General features: G+C 37.5%; 1 protein-coding gene across 1 annotated transcript in view; it reads left to right on the plus strand.

Annotated features, from left to right (window-relative positions):
* Positions 1–22,887, plus strand: part of pcnt (pericentrin) — a 245,819-nt gene that overhangs the window by 140,434 nt on the left and 82,498 nt on the right. The window contains 5 exon segments of the mRNA XM_051931264.1: positions 3,647–3,814; positions 11,666–11,818; positions 12,485–12,646; positions 13,881–14,900; positions 16,438–16,629. Of these exon segments, the coding sequence (XP_051787224.1) occupies positions 3,647–3,814; positions 11,666–11,818; positions 12,485–12,646; positions 13,881–14,900; positions 16,438–16,629 (1,695 nt within the window).

A 22,887-nucleotide genomic window follows, 5' to 3' on the forward strand; every position in this document is an offset into this window, starting at 1 on the left:
ATAATGTGACAAATTTCAGTAACATTTTATCTGAAGGGTGTCTACATAGTGACTTCAGATAGCACTTCAGGTGCTTCCTAAATGTCATTCCATTCTTATGCATATGTTATGGTTAGTAATGAACAATTTACATCAGTAAAGATGTGGAACAAAATATCATTGCTGTTTAAAAAAAAAAAAAAACAAAATTCACAGCACTGCACTCATTCAAAATTCACCATAATTTAACACTAGAATTACCAGAGTCTACGAAAAAACTTGTAGATCCGGCCCACCTTAAAACCGTTCTCACCTCTCTTTTGTCTTCTAAATGTGCCGATTAAGACAAGCAGCAAGTAGCTGGCTATTCCATCCCCCACTGTCGCAGAATGTTCACTAAGTTTTCGCAGCTCATGCCTTGTTTGATTAGCTGGGAGTGACTGAACTGCTGGAGTTTTAGAATGGAAATGATAGATCGTTATTTGGAACACACGCATTTCATGCGTGTTCCGTTTCCACAGTAATCTGTGCAAACACATTGTTAAAACAGAAACTTCTTCCTATTTTAGTAATAAATGTTACAAAATGTAGGCATAAACTATAGAATATGTGAAGCCTGAAGTCCAAACACCAAATAAACATTTTCACAAAAGGTTCAAGGATGATATGACGCCTTCGGTGGCTTAACACTAAGGTTTGCTGTCTTGGAGCACAGCAGCCCTGCTGTGCTACAGAGACCCGAGTTCAATTCCCAGCTTTGGAGAAAGTGTTTTTTTTTCCTCAAATGGACATAAAATTTATAAATTTGTATGCACTGTAAATCGTTAAGTTTAAAATGTCGATCGCGGTTATTTCTGTTGATTAATTCATGCTTTTTACTTAGAGTCAGAACAGGAGCTTGTTCAGCTTATTCAGCTTCTGATCTGACTCAAACAGCGCCAGTATAACTTCACACCCGATCTGACGCTGTTCGTTTTCAAATAATATTGCATTACTTCGACGATGTTTTCTGATTGGTACTATTCGCGTCATAAAATGATTTCTTCAAAACGTCACATATATTTGTCTCTTTCTTTTTTTAAAATGTGCGTTGTAGCACGCAGCAACTGGCCACCTGCATGTTCTTGCGCACACTGAATAAGACAGCGCTATATGCAATCATCAGATTCAAATGTTAACAGTTATATAGCACGGAATGGAAATCAGCAGTTTTTAGCATTGCACCACGCAAGCTGTCATATCAACCGCCTACTGTAACTTGCTTTCTTTTTTCTTTGGTTATAGTCTTGAATAAAAGTGCACTTGTTTTGTTATACTTTTACATCAACATATTCCTGTGTTTGAGCGACATGGGCATGCTCAAAAAAATACACGTGTAATGCCACGAAAAGTGCATGCAGACACTTCAGTTCGCAAGCATTGGTACGACAATGCAGTCACAAGTACACCGCAGAGCTATAGCGCGTCTTTATGTGAAAACAGCAGTGTCAGATGGGGAGTGTCTGATGATTGCATATAGCGCTGAAGTTACTGCTCTTTACTATGCTTTCCTCTGCATGTCCTGGAGTACAAAAGAAACAGCATACAGCAACATGTGGAGACTGGCAAGATTGTGGGGAAAAAAACACGTGGTCGTTTGTATCGTGATACACTGCAGAGCTATATCGTGTCAGATGGGTGGATGGGGTTAGTGGGTATTAGGGAAGGATCCTGAACGCGATTGAGACAATGAAAAGTGAGTTAAAAAAAAAATAAACAAAGCTAACCTTTACAAATATCATAAATTACACCGGCTGTTACAGACTGAAATCAAATGTATCTTTTTATTCTAAAATAGTAAAAAGTAAGAACACTTCTCAAAATGAAATCATGCAGGATCGAACTGGTGACCTTCTGATTCCTAGTCAACAACTGATACTATTGCGCCACGGCGGCAGCCATAGTAAATGAGTGTCAATGTCGCACACTAAGGCGGCTTTTTTTGGTGGCGGCTTATTTTTTTGTACCTTTTGTGAAAGTGTTTCTTTGATATTTGGACTTCAGGCTTCATACATTGTATAGTTTATGGTAACAGTTTGTCATTTGCTACTAGAATATAATAAACGTTTCTGTTTTAAAAATGTATTTACACCGATTACTGTAGAAATGCAACACACGTGAAATGCGTGTGTTCCAAATAACGATTTGTTATTTCCACTCTAAAACCCCACTTCACTCCCAGATAATCAATCAAGGCATGAGCTGAGAGAAGTTCATGCACGTTCTAAGTTGGTGGGGGGATGGAATAGCCGGCTGCTTGCAGCATGTCTTTATCAGTACATTTAGATGACAAAAGACGCTGGCGGAGAGGTGAGAACGGTTTTAAAAAGCAATTTAAGGTGGGCCGGATCTACGAGTTTTTTCGTAGGCTCTGGTAATTCTAGTGTTACTTAATGTATGTATTGCCATATCAGAGCCAACACATATTATAGGGGCCTCCTTGTTTTAATACAATGTCATCTACTTTATAAAACATCTGTATCATCTTGTAAATAATATTATGAAGTAATCAAATACTGCTTCTTAAATATGTTATTCAGCAACCTATTTGTGTGTTATGAATCTCCATGTAAACACCCTTCCACTAAACTGTTAGCCAAATTTGTTCCCCCATTGGACTTTTAAAATAATCTTGAATTAGTCAAAATTCAAAGATGTAGTGGGAAGACTTGTGTCTTACTATAATTCTACAAGTTACACATATCATCGGTTGTTCACGTGTAGCAGTCACGTTATTCAGTCACAAAAATGTGTCCTCACAGTTCCTTCTCAGACAAAAATGAAGCATTTTTAAACTTGGATCCATAGTAATTCCGTATATCTGATTTAAGTGTCAACTGCATCAATTTTGGTTGAGGAGGACACACCATTTTTATGTGAAAGCCTTAACAGGCTCATTAGCAACATCTACTGAATCAGACATCAAAAATGAAGATAAGGGAAAATTTTCATATAGTAATTGAACAGGATAGAGATTTACAATATCGATCTTGAAACTATAAGAATATATATTGAATCGTTTAAATGAAAAATAATGATTAATCAGAAAATCGATATTTTTACACAGGCCTACATATTGCACTTAATTTCTGGCTTCTATTCTTTGATGTCTTAAAATAAGCAGGTCTTTGAATCATGACTTCATAAAAAATCATTTTTGTGTAATATATTATGCTACACAAAGGAGAAGGCGTGCATGTGTTCAGTGCATTATTTGTAAAATATGGCTGTTAATAATAGATATAATCATTTTAAGTTGTTTGTATTATTGTGATATTTCAGTGACCTTCATATTTGGTGTTGTAGTGACCAGTAATGGTTGAAGCAATCACACATTGAAAACTTTTCACAACTGGGTGAAGTTTAGGATGCCATATGAGAGACAGGAAGAGTGAGAATTCTATGTTGAGTTTAATAGTATTTCATAATTAATAAATATTATTTGAATGATTTTTTCTAACCTATTATTCCTAAAAGCATAATGTGGGAATTGCTATACTAATGAGAATAATTATACAAATGTTTTTTATTCTGATCTGATCTTGTCTTGTATATTGTGTTAATTTAACAGCAGGTGATTTTGTCTTTTTCTTTACTACTTTTAAATTTGTTGTTACTTCCTTTGCAGTACAAAGAGGCTTTACAGCAGCAGCAATATGCTAATCGCATGCAAATTTCTGCTCTTCAAACTAAGCTGGATGAGACTAGACACAGAATCCCTGAAGACCACAGTGATCAAGTGCTGAAACAGCAAATTGAGGCTAAGCATGAGTCTCTGGTTAATAAAGAGAAGGAGGTGATTTTTTTAAGACTTTAGCTATTATTATTCACTTAACACTCATAAATTAGTTTTTTCCTGTTAATTTGTTCATTATAATTAGTGAATTTACATGTACGTTTATTGTATATGTCTACTATAACAGAGTTGCTTTGAATCTGCACATTTTGAGCATTTTGCCTTGGTTAATTATTGGTATTTTAGTGTTGCCTCGCTCTCATCACAGAGCTGTAGCAACCACGTGCAAGACTTTCACAAGTGCATCACAACAGGCCTTAAAGGAGCCTTCCCCGTCCCCTTCTCGAGTCAGAATAAGATCCTGCGAAATGATAGTAGTAACAAATTATGTAGTACTGTTTACAATGCAATTCTATTTTATTGATGGAAGATGAAAGTTCTAAGTATTTGCACAGGTAAATCGGAAACAAATTGGCATGCCAATATGTGCCCCAAGATTGGAACTCAATGAATTATGTTTTTTTTAACATGGGGCTAGTTTGTTGACATATATTGTATTCTGCTTGTGGTTATCATTTCATCTATTTCTTTTCTTGTTTGTGGCATGCTGGTGCAGTGATTAGCACAGCTGCCACCCAGCTCAGATCACAATTTAGGCCAGAATCTTCAGTCCAGTATAGTTGGCAGACACTTCCGTAGCCATCAGGGACATTTAAACGACCATTAAATCATTATAAGTCACTTAAAACTAGTTCAGTTCCTTCTTCAGTATTGTCTTATTTGGTTTTCTCAAAGGTTGTTGAAGTTTCCAAACATTTCTTTGATTGTGCTGAACTTGAAGCAAGGTGAATTACATTGGTGTTGTGTAATCACTAATCTTCATCTTTGACTGGGTTCACAATTCAGTTATTAGTCCATGCAAAAACCCAGGTTGTATGTTGCTTCTAGGAATGGCTATGTTCAGGTGTTTTTAGGGCCGATACCAATTACTGATTGTCTGATTGCTATACTAATTCTGAATTTTTTTTTTTTCTTTTTCGAAAAAAATTTTTGTACATCATATATATATATATATATATATATATAATATATATATATATATATATATAATATATATATATATATATATATACACACAGTAATCCCTCCTCCATCGCGGGGGTTGCGTTCTAGAGCCACCCGCGAAATAAGAAAATCCGCGAAGTACAAACCATATGTTTATATGGTTATTTTTATATTGTCATGCTTGGGTCACAGATTTGCGTAGAAACACAGGAGGTTGTAGAGAGACAGGAACGTTATTCAAACACTGCAAACAAACATTTGTCTCTTTTTTAAAAGTTTAAACTGTGCTCCATGACAAGACAGAGATGACAGTTCCGTCTCACAATTAAAAGAATGCAAACATATCTTCCTCTTCAAAGGAGTCAGGAGCAGAGACTGTCATAAAGGCAGAGGAAAATCAATAGGGCTGTTTGGATTTTAAGTATGCGAAGCACCGCGGCACAAAGCTGTTGAAGGCGGCAGCTGACACCCCCTCCTTCAAGAGCACAGAAAGAGAGAGATAGACAGAGAAAAACAAGCAAGAAAAAATCAATACGTGCCCTTCGAGCTTTTAAGTATGCGAAGCACTGTGCAGCATGTCGTTTCAGGAAGCAGCTGCACAAAAGATAGTAACTTGAAGATAATCTTTCAGCATTTTTAGACGAGCGTCCATATCGTCTAGGTGTGCGAACAGCCCCCCTGCTCAATCCCCCTACGTCAGGATCAGAGAAAGCGCAAGAGAGAGAAAGAGAAAAGTAAGTTGGGTAGCTTCTCAGCCATCTGCCAATAGCGTCCCTTGTATGAAATCAACTGGGCAAACCAACTGAGGAAGCATGTACCAGAAATTAAAAGACCCATTGTCCGCAGAAACCCACGAAGCAGCGAAAAATCCGCGATATATATTTAAATATGCTTACATATAAAATCCATGATGGAGTGAAGCCGCGAAAGGCGAAGCGCGATATAGCGAGGGATTACTGTATGTATATATATATATATATATATATATATTGTGGAATATGACCCGGACACAGACAGGCAGACACGTTGTAATCACCCCACACACGTTTATTGAGGTGCTCCATTATTTACAAAAAGTGCCACTGTCCCCAAAAGTCTCCAAAGTCCTGGCCAACACATACAATGCCGTCACTTTCTCCTCAGGCCGCCTCCTTGCCTCCTCCAGAGACCTTGTCCTCTTCCACCCGACTCAAGTCTCCGTATGAAGGGAGGGGGCCCCTTTTATATTCCCCTGGATGTGTTCCAGGTGTGTTCCAGCAATCTTCCACCGACATGCCCCAGTATGGCAGAACAGCTGGCTGCATCCCCGGAAGCACTCCGGGTGTCCCTGTTCCTCTTCCCCCCAGCACTTCCGGTTGTGGCAGAAGTGCTGAGGTCCAGGGCTCCTAAGGCATCGGGGCGCCCCCTGGCGGTGATCATGGGCCCCTACAGGGTCGAGCTTCAAAGCTGTGTACCCGTGGTCCCCATAGCAACCAGGGTGATCGCCCCCACATGGTCTGAGGTGGGCGTAAGTCCTCTTCCAGTACTCCGGGGCGTCCCAGCCAGGTCGCCTCCCCAGCCACCTGCGACAATATATATTGTCGAAGGAGGCTGGGCATCAGACCCGGCCGGGACGCCTGGAAAGACCAGGTGGTGGCGTATTTGTCCTCTGGGCCACGAGGGGGCAACCGCCCTGGAGCAGAAGAGGGCCACGGAAGGAGAGCAGGGAGGCTCAAGTCCGTGGAGTCCCGTATCCACCACCAGGGAGGGGCGCCCAGAGCCTCATGGACCCCGGGGCTTATTTACTTCCGCCACGCCAATGGACGTTGCTCCTTCCAGGGTCACCCAGAGTGCTTCCGGTTGCTCTCCTGACGCTTCCGCCACACCAGGAAGTGACGTCAGGCAGAGCACCTGGGGCTCATCCGGGTGAGGATAAAAGGGGCCGCCTCCCTCATATCAGGGAGCTGGAGTTGGGGGTAGGAGCAGGACGAAGCTCCTGGAGAGAGAGGACAGGTGGCCCAGGGACGAGGAGAGAGAATGTCCAGGAGAAGGGTGACTGGGGCTAGAGGCACTGTGAGTTGTGCGGGACTGAGTTGAGTTGTGTGAACTGGAAGAAAATAAAGAAATATATTTTGATAAAGATGTGCTCTCCAACTGGTGATGTCCGGGCAAATATCACAATATATATATATATATATATATATATAGTACTGTGCAAAAGTTTTAGGCAGGTGTGAAAAAATGTTGTAAACAAAGAATGCTTTCAGAAATATAAATAATGATTGATTGTTGTTATCAGTTTACAAAATGCAAAGTGAGCAAACAAAAGAAAAATCTAAATCAAATCAATATTTGGTGTTACAGTGATCCCTCGCTATATCACGCTTCACCTTTCACTCTATCGCGGATTTTATATGTAAGCATATTTAAATATATATCGCAGATTTTTTGCTGGTTCGCGGATTTCTGCGGACAATGGGTCTTTTAATTTCTGGTACATGCTTCCTCAGTTGGTTTGCCCAGTTGATTTCATACAAGGGACGCTATTGGCAGATGGCTGAGAAGCTACCCAAATTACTTTTCTCTCTCTCTCTCTCTCTTGTGCTGACTTTCTCTGATCCTGACGTAGGGGGTGTGAGCAGGGGGGCTGTTCGCACACCTAGACGATACGGACGCTTGTCTAAAAATGCTGAAAGATTATCTTCACGTTGCTACCTTCTTTGCAGCTGCTTCCTGAAGCGACAGGCTGCACGGTGCTTCGCATACTTAAAAGCTCGAAGGACACGTATTGATTTTTGCTTGTTTGTTTTTCTCTGTCCCTCTCTCTCTCTTTGTCTGCTCCTGATGGAGGAGGTGTGAGCTGCCGCCTTCAACAGCTTTGTGCCGCAGTGCTTCGCATACTTAAAAGCCAAACAGCCCTATTGATTTGTTTGCTTTCCTCTGTCTTTCTGACATTCTGTGCTCCTGATGCGCACTCCTTTGAAGAGGAAGATATGTTTGCATTCTTTTAATTGTGAGACGGAACTGTCATCTCTGTCTTGTCATGGAGCACAGTTTAAACTTTTGAAAAAGAGACAAATGTTTGTTTGCAGTGTTTGAATAACGTTCCTGTCTCTCTACAACCTCCTGTGTTTCTGCGCAAATCTGTGACCCAAGCATGACAATATAAAAATAACCATATAAACATATGGTTTCTACTTCGCGGATTTTCTTATTTCGCGGGTGGCTCTGGAACGCAACCCCTGCGATGGAGGAGGGATTTCTGTACTACCTTTTGCCTTCAAACCAGCATCAATTCTTATAGGTACACTTGCACAAAATCAGGGATTTTGTAGGATTATAGTCAGGTGTATGATCAACCAATTATACCAAACAGGTGCTAATGATCATCAATGTCACACGTAGGTTGAAACACAGTCATTAACTGAAACAGAAACAGCTGTGTAGGAGGCTTAAAACTGGGTAAGGAACAGCCAGACTCTGCTACCAAGGTGAGGTTGTGGAAGACAGTTTCATGTCATGGCAAGATTGAGCACAGCAACAAGACACAAGGTAGTTATACTGCATCAGCAAGGTCTCTCCCAGACAAAGATTTCAAAGCAGACTGGGGTTTCAAGATGTGCTGTTCAAGCTCTTATGAAGAAGCACAAAGAAATGGGCAACGTTGAGAATCGTAGACACAGTGGTCGGCCAAGGAAACTTAGTGCAGCAGATGAAAGACACATCAAGCTTATTACCCTTCGAAATCGGAAGATGTCCAGCAGTACCATCAGCTCAGAACTAGCAGAAACCAGTGGGACCCAGGTACACCCATCTACTGTCCGGAGAAGTCTGGCCAGAAGTGGTCTTCATGGAAGAGCTGCAGCCAAAAAGCCATACCTCCAATGTGGAAACAAGGCCAAGCGACTCAAGTATGCACGAAAACATAGAAACTGGGGTGCAGAAAAATGGCAGCAGGTGCTCTGGACTGATGAGTCAAAATGTGAAATATTTGGCTGTAGCAGAAGGCAGTTTGTTCGTCGAAGGGCTGGAGAGCGGTACAATAATGAGTGTCTGCAGGCAACAGTGAAGCATGGTGGAGGTTCCTTGAACGTTTGGGGCTGCATTTCTGCAAATGGAGTTGGAGATTTGGTCAGGATTAATGGTGTTCTCAATGCTGAGAAATACAGGCAAATACTTATCCATCGTGCAATACCATCAGGGAGGTGAATGATTGGCCCCAAATTTATTCTGCAGCAGGACAACGACCCCAAACATACAGCCAAAGTCATTAAGCACTATCTTCAGCATAAAGAAGTAGTCCAGGAAGTGATTGTATAGCCCCCAGAGAGCCCTGATCTCAATATCATCGAGTGTGTCTGGGATTACATGAAGAGACAGAAGGATGTGAGGAAGCCTACATCCACAGAAGATCTGTGGTTAGTTCTCCAAGATGTTTGGAACAACCTACCAGCCGAGTTCCTTCAAAAACTGTGTGCAAGTGTACCAAGAAGAATTGATGCTGTTTTGAAGGCAAAGGGTGGTCACAACAAATATTGATTTGATTTAGATTTCCCTTTTGTTCATCCAATGCATTTTGTTGATTGATGAAAATAAATGAGTAACACTTCAATTTTTGAAAGCATTCTTTGTTTACAGCATTTTTTCACACCTGCCTAAAATTTTTGCACAGTACTGTGTGTATATATACAGGGTATATATATATATATATATATATATATATATGTGTGTATATATATATATATATATATATATAGATAGATATGTGTGTGTGTATATATATATATATATATATATATATATATATATATATATATATATATATATATATATATATATATATATATATATATAGATAGATAGATAGATATAATACAGAGATAGATATAAGCTCCAGCATAACCAGTGATAAGAGAACCCCACTGAATAGTAACATCCATCTTCAAAATTGGTTACTACACCTCTGTGTTGTCACACTGGCCTTGCAAAACATCAAGAGGCATCTGTACGGCAAATTTTCATGGAAAAAATCAGTGAACAAGGTCATTAGCAAACCCAGCAAATTGGGGCTGTTCATAAGACATTCATCAATTATAAATAAGACTAATATGCCTAACAAGTTTACTTGTAAAATACACACATTTGGCTTTTAAGGTAAAAAGTCTATACTTAAAACAGTGAGAGCTAATTCTTTCCTGACTATTCTTTTTCTAATTAAAAATGTGAGGTAGTATTCTAAATCCAAGTATAGTCACTATTCACACTCAAACACAGAATTTCCATTTTAATAAAAGGACAAAATGAAAAGATTTGAACTCATTTAATGAGCTTCTGTTTTAATTTCTTCTTAAGATTTTCTACTCCAGGTATAGATAGAAAAAATAATGACTTCAAAAATGTCTTTTTTTCAGTTTTTTTTTTTGTCCACTTTCTTTAATATGAAAGCCAGTATTCCTGACTGTTAGCTCTCTGTTTACAGGTGAGTGCTGGTAGCAAAATGATATGTGCTTCCTCAAAGAAACACTAGAACTAAATTGTTTCGAGCTTAGAAAACTAGATTTTACAGAAATAGTCTGTTGAGATTAGCCAATTTATTGATGACCAATTTAGTAATTTGTAATGAAAATCATCAGATTTAGATTGGTTGCCCATCAATCAGAGCATCACTGTTTTGTTATGTACATTATAGATCTATAAGATAATAGTACACAACTGTGTTTAAATCAGTTTGCTTAATAATGATCATGAGATTCCATCTTATAATTTATTCCAAAGGCATTAAACATAAAATAATAGATACCCTCCTCTTTAAGTTCTTATACATGGCAATAGTCAGTGATTTCCTGAAAATACAAGACTAAAGAATTAGAAGTAAAGCATGTCAGCTGTTTTAATAATTTGGTCTAATACTAAGACTCTATCACTTTAGAGCATTTGTATATATTATCCTTGTGCTTTGTGGTTTTTTTTTTTTAGGTACAACTAGAAGTCATGAAACCAGTTAGTGAAAGGCTTACTAACAATCCAAATTTTATCCTTCTAATAATGAAGTTTAATCATAGAACTAAATCTTATAAATGTCAATTAAAAACTCGCTTTGGAACTTTGAAGCTTTTAGTTTTAATTTCTATCAGAAAATCTCATAATTAAAACAAAAAAACAAAAATGGTATTCTTTACACAGTACTCATCAGTGTGTACAGTATTAGTGATTTTGGTGATTTTCATAATGATAATTTTAATTAATAATTTTAGATAGTCTCCATAAGAAATTTCAAAATAGTATCCTGATACCAGATGATTGTTCAATATCACCATTGTGTTTCAGGTTAGCCTCTGTTGGTCCTTATACTGTACCAAAGTAACAGTTACTCATGTCTATAAACATAAAGTCTGCTGTGTGACATCACAGTAAAATAAAACATGCAATGTAATATTTTATGTGGTATTCAAAAACATTTGTAAGGGTCTTTTTAAAATGTCTATTCATCCTTCATTCACCCACTGTGTTTACAGTGTTTCAGCGTACTTTATAAAACCATATTGCATTCCTTCTATACTTTGAAGTCAATTTACTTATGCATAATGGGGAATTGCATTGGTTCAGCATATTGTACAAGACTGGTGTGTTTTAATTGTGATAGTCCAGTATAAATTAATTTTTACCAAGCACAAAGCTAACATCTTCAGGTTACAGATTCTTATTAACTTTGAATGAAAAAGCAGTTTGTTTGTTCTGGATATCATTTTTTTTCCTTTACATGGACATATTTTGTTCATTTAAATATCTTGCATATTGCCATTGTGATTCCCACATTAAAACTATGTAGCTTTGTATACAGTACTAACAGCCCTTCTTGTTTTGCAGAATGCAATTTTAATTAATCAGATAGAACATTTAGAAAGAGATTTGCTCAGTAAATCTGAAGAATTAATACAGATAAACATTCAATTGGGCCTGCAAGCAAAAACCAACACTTCTAAAGTCAACAGTCTGCAAAATGAGATTATTCAACTAAAGGTATACTGTTTTGTCAATAATATTGCTCAAGTGTGGATAAACACTCACTCCAAAGTTTTCATTATGGAATATTATTTGTAGTTTGTAATTATTGAAATGCCAATATTATGTTTCTTTACATGTGTATCTTTATTACGGAACATTGTATATGCAGTGGTCAGGTTATCTGTTGTTAAGTGACCGTTATTTTGCATTCATTACCATCATGTGCAAGTGATGCGCATTTACTGTAAATTACCAATTACCTGTGTTGTTACATTCATTTAATTATTCATAATGAATTCAGGTATTTCCAAAGCTGGCCCTGTATACAACAGTATATAACGTAGTGTACTTACTGTAAATATTGAAGTTAAGAAAATGTGGCAAGGAAATGAAAACAATTCAAGGAATTTTAAATATTTTACTCTGTTGAATATTCTATGCTGTAGATGCCCAACTTTAATATGTAAATTTAACCAAATTAAGAGAACCTGAATGCATATAGAGGTAACAAGTGAAATACAATATATATAAAAGCAGTTGACTCATTTTAGCTATCATTTTTTCAGTAAATGAATCTTGTAAGCAAAAGGCCTTTGTAAAGAGTTTAAGATGTTTAATTTCTCTAATAGGTTTTAGTAGTGTGAAGGTAAATCAAAGAAATACTTCTTTTTAATTTACAAGGATATCATAACCAATTTGCAAGAACACAGGAGGATTGATCCAGATAGCACATCCTCAGTGATGCAGTTACCTCAGGCATTGCTAGAAGAGAAGAATCAAGAAATTGACCATTTAAATGATCAGCTTTTGAGACTACAGCAAGAACATGAATTAAACAACAAGGTAAATAAGTGTTCCTTCATTTATATTTGATAGTTAAAGTTGAATGACCGTTTGTATTTATTATATTAAATAATTGGGGAAGAAATTAAAAACACATTCTATTTAAATATTTTAGCATAGTTTTTAATTTGTAATTTTTTTTATTTTTCTATGTCACTGGCCCTTAAAACTCCTATTATATCTGCATAGTTTCTATTTATTAGAAACCACTGAATCATAAGAGTTGTAGTTATTTTATTTTGTGACAAGTCCCATTTCGTTTTAAGCGGTGTCATCTCAAACTCTTAATTACCTCTTACTCCAGGCCACTCTTCCTTCAGATAGATAACGGACTGTTCTGTTTCCTGTTTTACTTTAGCAGATACGTATCCCTTTATATTTTTATCAAAGTTTATTTCTGAGTCAGAGACTGAATTTCACTGAGGATCATGAATGAGTCTGTACCTTCTCTGCCACATTCTCTCTGTGTGGTCACTAGTTATATTGCATTTCATCCCCAAGTGGTATGGGCCATTTATTTACACTGTGGCATCTAGCAGCTTATCCCATGTAGACATTTGTTTATGGAGTCATGCATTTCTTGGCCTAAGGTTCATCACAGTACTGAGATGTTCTCTGTGGTAGTACTCCTCTACATGTCTGATACTGTACAAGGGTTTCAAAGCTTGCAGGATGTAACTGTTTATGATATTTGGATAATTTTTGCCATTTGATGGGATTAACAATAGACTTAATGAGCAGAGACGTCCTAGATAGATGTGAAAGGTTAAATGTATGACCAAAGAAAGCAACATCATCCACGAGCTCTCCAAAGTAATAAAATTGTAGAATATGTTTCATAAACATTTGGGAATGTCAAACCTTTATTGTATTATGTTCTTAGCGTGTTTGTTTCAACTACTATTGTATCACCATGTAAGATAGTTTTCATTACTGCATAGTGAACTGTTAATACACCACTCAGCACAGTGTGTTCCTTTAGTTTGCCTCATTTTTTTTTGGAAAAAATGCATTGTGATGGAGGTAGAACTGATGAAGGCATGGGATACCTAAATGATTTAATTAGAATAGATCTTGCATTTAAGGATTCCCAAGCCTACAGAATGTTGAGGTCATCTTAAATACTGTAGGTAATTGATGTATGGTAGTTTTAATTTTTTATGTTTTTAGATGCTTGAAGAAAATATTTCTGAGGATTGTTGTATGCTGATTTTATTTTTTAAATGGTTTTTAGATGCTCGAAGAAAAAAATTCAGAGGCAGAAGATATGAAGTCTCAAATAGAGCGCTATGTGGGAGACCTGGATCGTCTTCGACAAGACAAGGCTGATGAAGTTGAACGACTACATGAAGTCATTTACAAACTGCAAGAAGAGATAGACCAGCTTGGCCCTAACTGTCATGAAATTAGTGATTCTCAGGAAGACTTACCTTTAGACAGGTTAGATAACAGAGGAAGTCTTCAGCATGAACTATGGCAGGAAGAACGTTTACAACAAGAGCTGGCTACAGAACACATTCAGTTGTCAGATGCCCGTGTGAAAGAATTGGAACAACAAATGGAGAATGCTTGCATAGAAAGAGAGACACTCCAACAATTGCTTCAAAAACAAGAAGCACATTTCAGATCTGAAATGGAAAAACTTGGCAAAAGCCTACAAAATGAGAAACTTCAACATCATAGTCTACAGGAAGAGTATAACCTACTTAAAGCTCATCTTACTGAGCAAGAGGCTGAAGCTGCACATTTATCTACCAAAACGCAAGAACTAGAAGATCTCTTAAGAGAAAGGGAGTGTCAGTTGGTGGAGGCTGAAGTACAAGCAAAAGGTACAGAAGAGAAGAGACAAGCTGAAATACTTTCTTTAAAACATCTACCTGCAAAGGTAGCTGACCTTGAAGCTGAGCTGCAAAAAAGACTTGATGTTTCTATGGAAGCAGACCATCTTAAGACTGAGAAATCTCTTTTGAATGCTCAGCTTCTTGAGTTAAATGAAATAATTTTGAGAAAAACAGGAGAGATTGAGATGCTGCAAAATGAAGTTGTGAAATTACAAACTCATATTGAAGAAATTGGGTCCGAGAAGGGTCAGCTATTTGCTGAGTCCACTGACTTAAAGCAAAAGATGTTAAGTCTTAACGATGAAGTTGACAGATTAAAAACTGAAGTAACAACTAAGAATGCCCAAATTCAGGATTTCCTTATACAACTTGAAGATAACCAGACAAAGCATTCTGGAACAGAAAGAATGCTTGTAAGTATTTGTGTCTTGTTTATTTTCAGCATCACTTAGTGTTAGATGTATTTTAAATCTCTGTTCTCTTTGGTATATAGAGTTATTCACCCTTCCAGTTATTATCTGTTTCACATGATACACGCCTCTTCTTGCAGTATTGTGTGCCATGCTGAGTTAGCAGTATTTCAAACAGCTATTTTTTATTGACATGTATCAGTGGAAAAGATTATATAATTGCCAGTGCCCAGGATCTCGCAAACAGGTTGCATCAAATTCATGCAAGTCAGGAGAGGAAAATCGGTCAACTCTGCTGTCGTAGTTCTATAATCTATTCATAGGCATCTAATGTAAGTTTCGTTCATTATGCATACAACAGCACTTTGTAAACGGTGTTTATGTAGAAAAATGAGCTGATGAAATTTATAATGTGATATTAGGTTTGTTTATTTTATAATTTTTTTCCCTCAATAAAGTCTGACAATTGATCAAATATAAATATTTCAAGAAGCAAATAAACCAAAGCAGTGCTTCCTAAATTCATTTTCTTATTTATAACAGCAGTTGTTGGTGCTGCATAGAATTAGAATTTATCAGAACTTCATTTTTCTCTTAGTCATTTGGATATTTAATTTTCCATTTGTCCATCTGAATGTTTTATGTTCTAACAAATTATCCATGTCAGAATAGGCTCCTGCTCTCTGCGACCCTGCAAAAGTAAATTAAGAAGCTTCAAGGAAGGATAATATTCTATAAAGTCTTAGATTGCTTCAGAGCACTGTACAATATTGGTCAGCATCTAGATATATTGATGGATAGACAGTAATTTATTTGTTGCAAGAGGGAAATTTAGCTTATTACAAGAAATTAAATAACATACCAAATGCACACAAATTACTAAAGAGAAAACTTATGACTAATAAGACAATTTTGTTATTTTCTGAAATTATGATACATTAAACTTTTTACGTTTTTATTCATTAATATTTTTGTCATAAATAGCACATAATGTACATTAAATGTGTTAAATGTGCTTTGAGCTAATTATTTGTATGAACAGCCATCCAACTTGTATTTTACCATTTCAGTTGCATTTTCTTAAATATATTTTGTGTTGCCCCTCTATTCCAAACAACCCAAAACCACAGAATATTTAGTAGTGTATACGCATTAGTCAGAGTTGTTATGAACCAGAGAAAATACAAGTCATGATAGATTGTCATTCAGACTGGATATTTATGTATATTTGTCATCCTTTCCCACATAGTGGTTTGCCTCTGTGCTTTATTTTTCATCTCATTTAGTTGTGATTTTATGAATTGCATTTTTTACTATTATGTGCCATTTTATTGGCTTTATTTTAGCTTGGCTTCAACTTGTTTTGTTACAAACATGTTCTCACTCTTGTTTTCTACAAGGTTGTTAGCAGTCCACAAAATGCAACATGACTAATTAGAGCATGTAACGACCTATCTAAAATATTCAGTTTGAGCCTTTGAAATATACAGGTATACTTTTTTTTTTTCCAATATATTCTAAAATTTGTTTGATTACACAGAATTGTGCTGAGGAGTCACTGGCAAAAACAGAAACAACTCTGAAAGAGAGAGCACAACAACTGCAGGAATATGTGTGCAAAATTTCTGAGTTGAAAACTGAGTTAGAGGAGCTAAAAGTGGAACTTATGACTGTTAAGGAACAGCTGTGTTTAAGTACTATACATGCAGATCGGCTGCTGGAAGAGAGACAGGTTTGTGCTTATTTCTCTTTTGTAAGTGTTCTAATCCTCTAATGTGCAGTTGGTGTTCTGAACTATGTGGCTTCTTTATTTTAAAAAATTGACTTTATATCATTTCCTTTGTTTATCCCCTGGCTACCTGATCCTATAGTTTAATTAGACAGTTTTGTTTTTTTGTATGTATACTTTTTCTATATTTGCAGCAAGAGATACTGGTTTGCCACCAGGCATGAAATGAAAATCTTAAAATTAATACAAATGGTGCCAGGAATGCAGTGATTGACAAGTTAACAATGTATTGTTATGCAGAAAAATTATATTCTTTTGCAGGAGGTTTCAGAGGAGCTATGTTACCTGTATTTTTTGAGACTGCTAAAATATTCATCTACATATATATGAATACACATATATATACAGTAGTGTGCAAAAGTTTTAGGCAGGTGTGAAAAAATGCTGTAAACAAAGAATACTTTCAAAAATGGAAGTGTTAAGCATTTATATTCATCAATCAACAAAATGCAGTGAATGAACAAAAGAGAAATCTAAATCAAATCAATATTTGGTGTGACCACCCTTTGTCTTCAAAATAGAATCAATTCTTCTAGGTACACTTGCACACAGTTTTTGAAGGAACTCGGCTGGTAGGTTGTTCCAAACATCTTGGAGAACTAACCACAGATCTTTTGTGGAAATATGCTTCCTCACAGCCTTCTGTCTCTTCATGTAATCCCAGACACACTCGATGATGTTGAGATCAGGGCTCTCTGGGGTTCCATACCATCACTTAAATTTCTTGTTCTTCTTTACGCTGAAGATAGTTCTTAATGACTTTGGCTGTGTGTTTGGGGTCGTTGTCCTGCTGCAGAATACATTTGGGGCCAATCATACGCCTCCCTGGTGGTATTGCATGATGGATAAATATCTGCCTGTATTTCTCAGCATTGAGAAGTCCAGAGCACCTGCTGCCATTTTTCTGCACCCCAGTTCCTATGTTTTCGTGCATACTTGAGTTACTTGGCCTTGTTTCCACGTCGGAGGTATGGTTTTTTGGCTGCAGCTCTTTCATGAAGACCACTTCTGGCCAGACTTCTCCGGACAGTAGATGGGTGTACCTGGGTCCCACTGGTTTCTGCCAGTTCTGAGGTGATGGCACTGCTGTACATCTTCCGATTTCGTAGGTTAATAAGCTTGATGTGTCTTTTATCTGCTGCACTAAGTTTCCTTGGCTGACCACTGTGTCTACGATCCTCAACGTTGCCCGTTTCTTTGTGCTTCTTCAAAAGCTTGAACAGCACATCTTGAAACCCCAGTCTGCTTTGAAATCTTTGTCTGGGAGAGACCTTGCTGATGCAGTATAACTACCTTGTCTCTTGTTGCTGTGCTCAATCTTGCCATGACATGAAACTGTCTTCCACAACCTCACCTTGGTAGCAGAGTTTGGCTGTTCCTCACCCAGTTTTAAGCCTCCTACACAGCTGTTTCTGTTTCAGTTAATGACTGTGTTTCAACCTACATGTGACATTGATGATCATTAGCACCTCTTTGGTATACAGTGATCCCTCGCTATATCGCGCTTCGCCTTTCGCGGCTTCACTCCATCGCGGATTTTATATGTAAGCATATTTAAATATATATCGCGGATTTTTCGCTGCTTCGCGGGTTTCTGCGGACAATAGGTCTTTTAATTTCTGGTACATGCTTCCTCAGTTGGTTTGCCCAGTTGATTTCATACAAGGGACGCTATTGGCAGATGGCTGAGAAGCTATCCAGCTTACTTTCTCTCTCTCTCTCTCTCTCTCTCTCTTGCGCTGACGTAGGGGGGTGTGAGCAGGGGGGCTGTGTGCAGCTGCTTCCTGAAGGACATGCTGCACGGAGCTTCGCATACTTAAAAGCTCAAAGGGCACGTATTGATTTTTTTTATCTGTCTCTCTCTATCTCTCTTCCTGCTCCTGACAGAGGGGGTGTGAGCTGCCGCCTTCAACAGCTTTGTACCGGCGGTGCTTCGCATACTTAAAAGCCAAAAAAGCCCTATTGATTTTTTTTTTTGACTGCTTGCTTTGCACTCCTTTATGTTTGCATTCTTTTAATTGTGAGACAGAACTGTCATCTCTGTCTTGTCATGGAGCACAGTTTAAACTTTTGAAAAAGAGACAAATGTTTGTTTGCAGTGTTTGAATAACGTTCCTGTCTCTCTACAACCTCCTGTGTTTCTGCGCAAATCTGTGACCCAAACATGACATTCTAAAAATAACCATATAAACATATGGTTTCTACTTCGCGGATTTTCCTATTTCGCGGGTGGCTCTGGAACGCAACCCCCGCGATGGAGGAGGGATTACTGTAACTGGTTGATCATACACCTGACTATAATCCTACAAAATCCCTGACTTTGTGCAAGTGTGCAAGAATTGATGTTGGTTTGAAGGCAAAAATTAGTAACATCAAATATTGATTTGATTTAGATTTTTCTTTTGTTCGCTCACTTTGCATTTTGTAAATTGATAACAATAAACAATCATTATTTATATTTCTGAAAGCATTCTTTGTTTACAGCATTTTTTCACACCTGCCTAAAACTTTTGCATAGTACTGTATGTGTGTGTATGTATGTATATATGTGTATATATGTGTGTATATGTATATATGTGTGTATATGTATATATATGTGTATATGTATATATATGTGTATATATGTATATGTATGTATATGTATATATATGTACAGTAATCCCTCGCTGTATCGCGCTTCGCCTTTCGTGGCTTCACTCCATCGCGGATTTTATATGTAAGCATATTTAAATATATATCGCGGATTTTTTGCTGGTTCGCGGATTTCTGCAGACAATGGTTCTTTTAATTTCTGGTACATGCTTCCTTAGTTGGTTTGCCCAGTTGATTTCATACAAGGGATGCTATTGGCAGATGGCTGAGAAGCTACCCAACTTACTTTTCTCTCTCTTTCTCTTGCGCTGACTTTCTCTGATCCTGACGTAGGGGGGATTGAGCAGGGGGGCTGTTAGCACACCTAGACGATACGGACGCTCGTGTAAAAATGCTGAAAGATTATCTTCACGTTGCTACCTTCTGTGCAGCTGCTTCCTGAAGCAACATGCTGCACAGTGCTTCGCATACTTAAAAGCTCGAAGGGCACGTATTGATTTTTGCTTGTTTGTTTTTCTCTCTCTCTCTCTCTCTCTCTCTCTCTCTCTCTCTCTCTCTCTCTCTCTCTCTCTCTCTCTCTCTCTCTCTCTCTCTGCTCCTGACGGAGGGGATGTGAGCTGCCGCCTTCAACAGCTTTGTGCTGCGGTGCTTCGCATACTTAAAAGCCAAACAGCCCTATTGATTTGTTTGCTTTTCTCTATCTCTCTGACATCTGCTCCTGACGCGCACTCCTTTGAAGAGGAAGATATGTTTGCATTCTTTTAATTGTGAGACGGAACTGTCATCTCTGTCTTGTCATGGAGCACAGTTTAAACTTTTGAAAAAGAGACAAATGTTTGTTTGCAGTGTTTGAATAACGTTCCTGTCTCTCTACAACCTCCTGTGTTTCTGCGCAAATCTGTGACCCAAGCATGACAATATAAAAATAACCATATAAACATATGGTTTCTACTTTGCGGATTTTCTTATTTCGCGGATGGCTCTGGAACGCAACCCCCGCGATGGAGGAGGGATTACTGTATATGTATGTATGTATATGTGTATATATATATATATATATATGTATATATGTATATATATGTATATGTATATCTATAGTAATAAAAGGCAAAGCCCTCACTGACTGACTGACTCACTCACTCACTCACTCATCACTAATTCTCCAACTTCCCGTGTAGGTAGAAGGCTGAAATTTGGCAGGCTCATTCCTTACAGCTTACTTACAAAAGTTAGGCAGGTTTCATTTCGAAATTCTACGCGTAATGGTCATAACTGGAACCTCTTTTTTGTCCATATACTGTAATGGAAGGCAGCAAGATGGCCGTAGGAGACGGAGTTGCGTGTCGCGTCATCACGCCTCCCACGTAATCACGTGAACTGACTGTGAACTCAGTATCTAGAAAAGAAGGAGGAGCCCCAAAGAGCGCTGAAGAAAACATTCATTACACAATTGACAAGGCAGCGAAACAATAAGAAGTGAGTGAGTGACGCATACAAGCATCTTCATAAGACACAAGGTATAAAAAAAGCACGGTGTAAACCGTAAGTTTAAATTAAGTTTATAGAAACGCTCCCGCTGCCGTTTGCAATACCATATTCGTGAGATACAAGTTTAATGAGAAGACACGAGGTTTAAAAAAGCACGGTGTAAACCGTAACCTTAAATTAACTTTATAGAAATGCTCCCGCTGCCGTTTGCAATGCCATATTCGCGAGATACAAGTTTAATGAGAAGACACGAGGTATAAACGAGAGTTTGGATCACTTTGTAACAGAGTTAAAATTGCTGTAGCGAGAAACTTTTAACTGCCGGGTCTTAGCTAACATTAAATAAACCCGTGGACATCGCAACATCACACAAGAGAGCGGCTCACGTCAAGTGACTGAACGCAGCAGGAGTGATCACTTCGATGAATCAAACCTGTTCAAAAAACACATTACACAATTGATAAGGTAGGAAAAGAATATGAAACAAAGCATGGTATAAACCGTAACTTTAAGTTTATAGAAACGCTCCCGCTGCTGTTTGCAATACCATATTCGCCCCTGCGAAGCGCGGGGATTTTGTTATATATATTAAACTGTTTCAACCATTCTATGATCTGCTTCTCGCAACTGAAAGAGGGCACCGTGGCAGAAGTTAGCCGACTTGCTGACCAACCACAAGCGTTACCTGGTAGGTAACCACCCATACAATCAGATTGTGAATCAGACTACGAATGCCTGCAATGTAATTACCCCGATCTACATGCTGTCAAATGAACGAACCACACGCCGTGGCACAACGTTAGGGGCTTCGCCTTTAGCGCTGACGTCCGAGGTTCAATTCCCGTAAGGGAGTGCAGTGAGTGTGTACGCCTGATGATCCCACAATTACGGCGAAACACATGTCGCGTACTATGCATCTTCAAAGCACGGTGTAAACCGTAAGTTTAAATTGAGTTTATAGAAACGCTCCCGCTGCCGTTTGCAATACCATATTCGCGAGATACAAGTTTAATGAGAAGACACGAGATGTAAACGAGACTTTAGATAACTTTGTAACAGAGTTAAAATTGCTGGAGCGAGAAACTTTTAACTGCCGGGTCATGTCGCGTGTTCTCGTGTAGGTACACCAAAAAATGTATACATTTATGCATGTAATGGGAAACAAAAATGTACTATACCCGAAAGCACTGCAGTAGTACTCAATGTATCTTTACTTCTTAAATGTTAACGTTTTACTGTTTAACAATTTATATGCTTCTTATATGTTGTTCAAATTCTTTTATCAAAATACCAGTTACAGCGCACTGCACGATAACGTGGAGTGAATACACTTGACATGAGCATTCATGTTATTTATCCTCTTTCTCTGTACGTTTACCATTCGTTTGCTCAGAGGTTGATGCGCTTGCTGCTTAATGAGCAGCTCTTCTTTCTTGCTTCTCTTCTTTCGTCGGCATCTTTTCCCGTTAAAACTGATTAAGTTAGTTTTTTGTGTTGCGATAACTTAGTATGTTTTCTTTAATTTTTCAGTTAAGCTGGCACTTAAGTCTTCAATCTGCCTCAAGAATGATTAGCGAAGGTGGTAGGGAATGAAAACGGCACCCGTACGCATCCGCCACGGCCGCACTGGTGCGCGCAGCTGTGAGTTGATTCTACAATAAAATAAAATAAAGATAAAAAGAGTAATAAAATCATCACCCCGAAAGCGAATAGTAGACGTGACGTAGTATATGTGTACCAAATTTCAAGTCAATAGGTGAAACGGTTTGCGAGCTACAGGTGATTTAAAATATATGTGTATATATATATGTATATATGTGTGTATATATATTATATATATATATATATAATATATATATATATGTATATATGTGTATATAAATATATATATATATGTGTATTATATATATATATATATATATATATATATATATATATATATATATATATATATATATATATAATATATATATTGTGTGTATATATATATATATATATAATATGTGTGTATATATATATATATATATATATGTGTGTATATATATATATATATATATGTGTGGTATATATATATATATATATATGTGTGTATATATATATATGTGTGTTATATATATATAT

Source organism: Erpetoichthys calabaricus, chromosome 8 (assembly GCF_900747795.2).
Source record: "Erpetoichthys calabaricus chromosome 8, fErpCal1.3, whole genome shotgun sequence".
Taxonomy (NCBI): domain Eukaryota; kingdom Metazoa; phylum Chordata; class Cladistia; order Polypteriformes; family Polypteridae; genus Erpetoichthys; species Erpetoichthys calabaricus.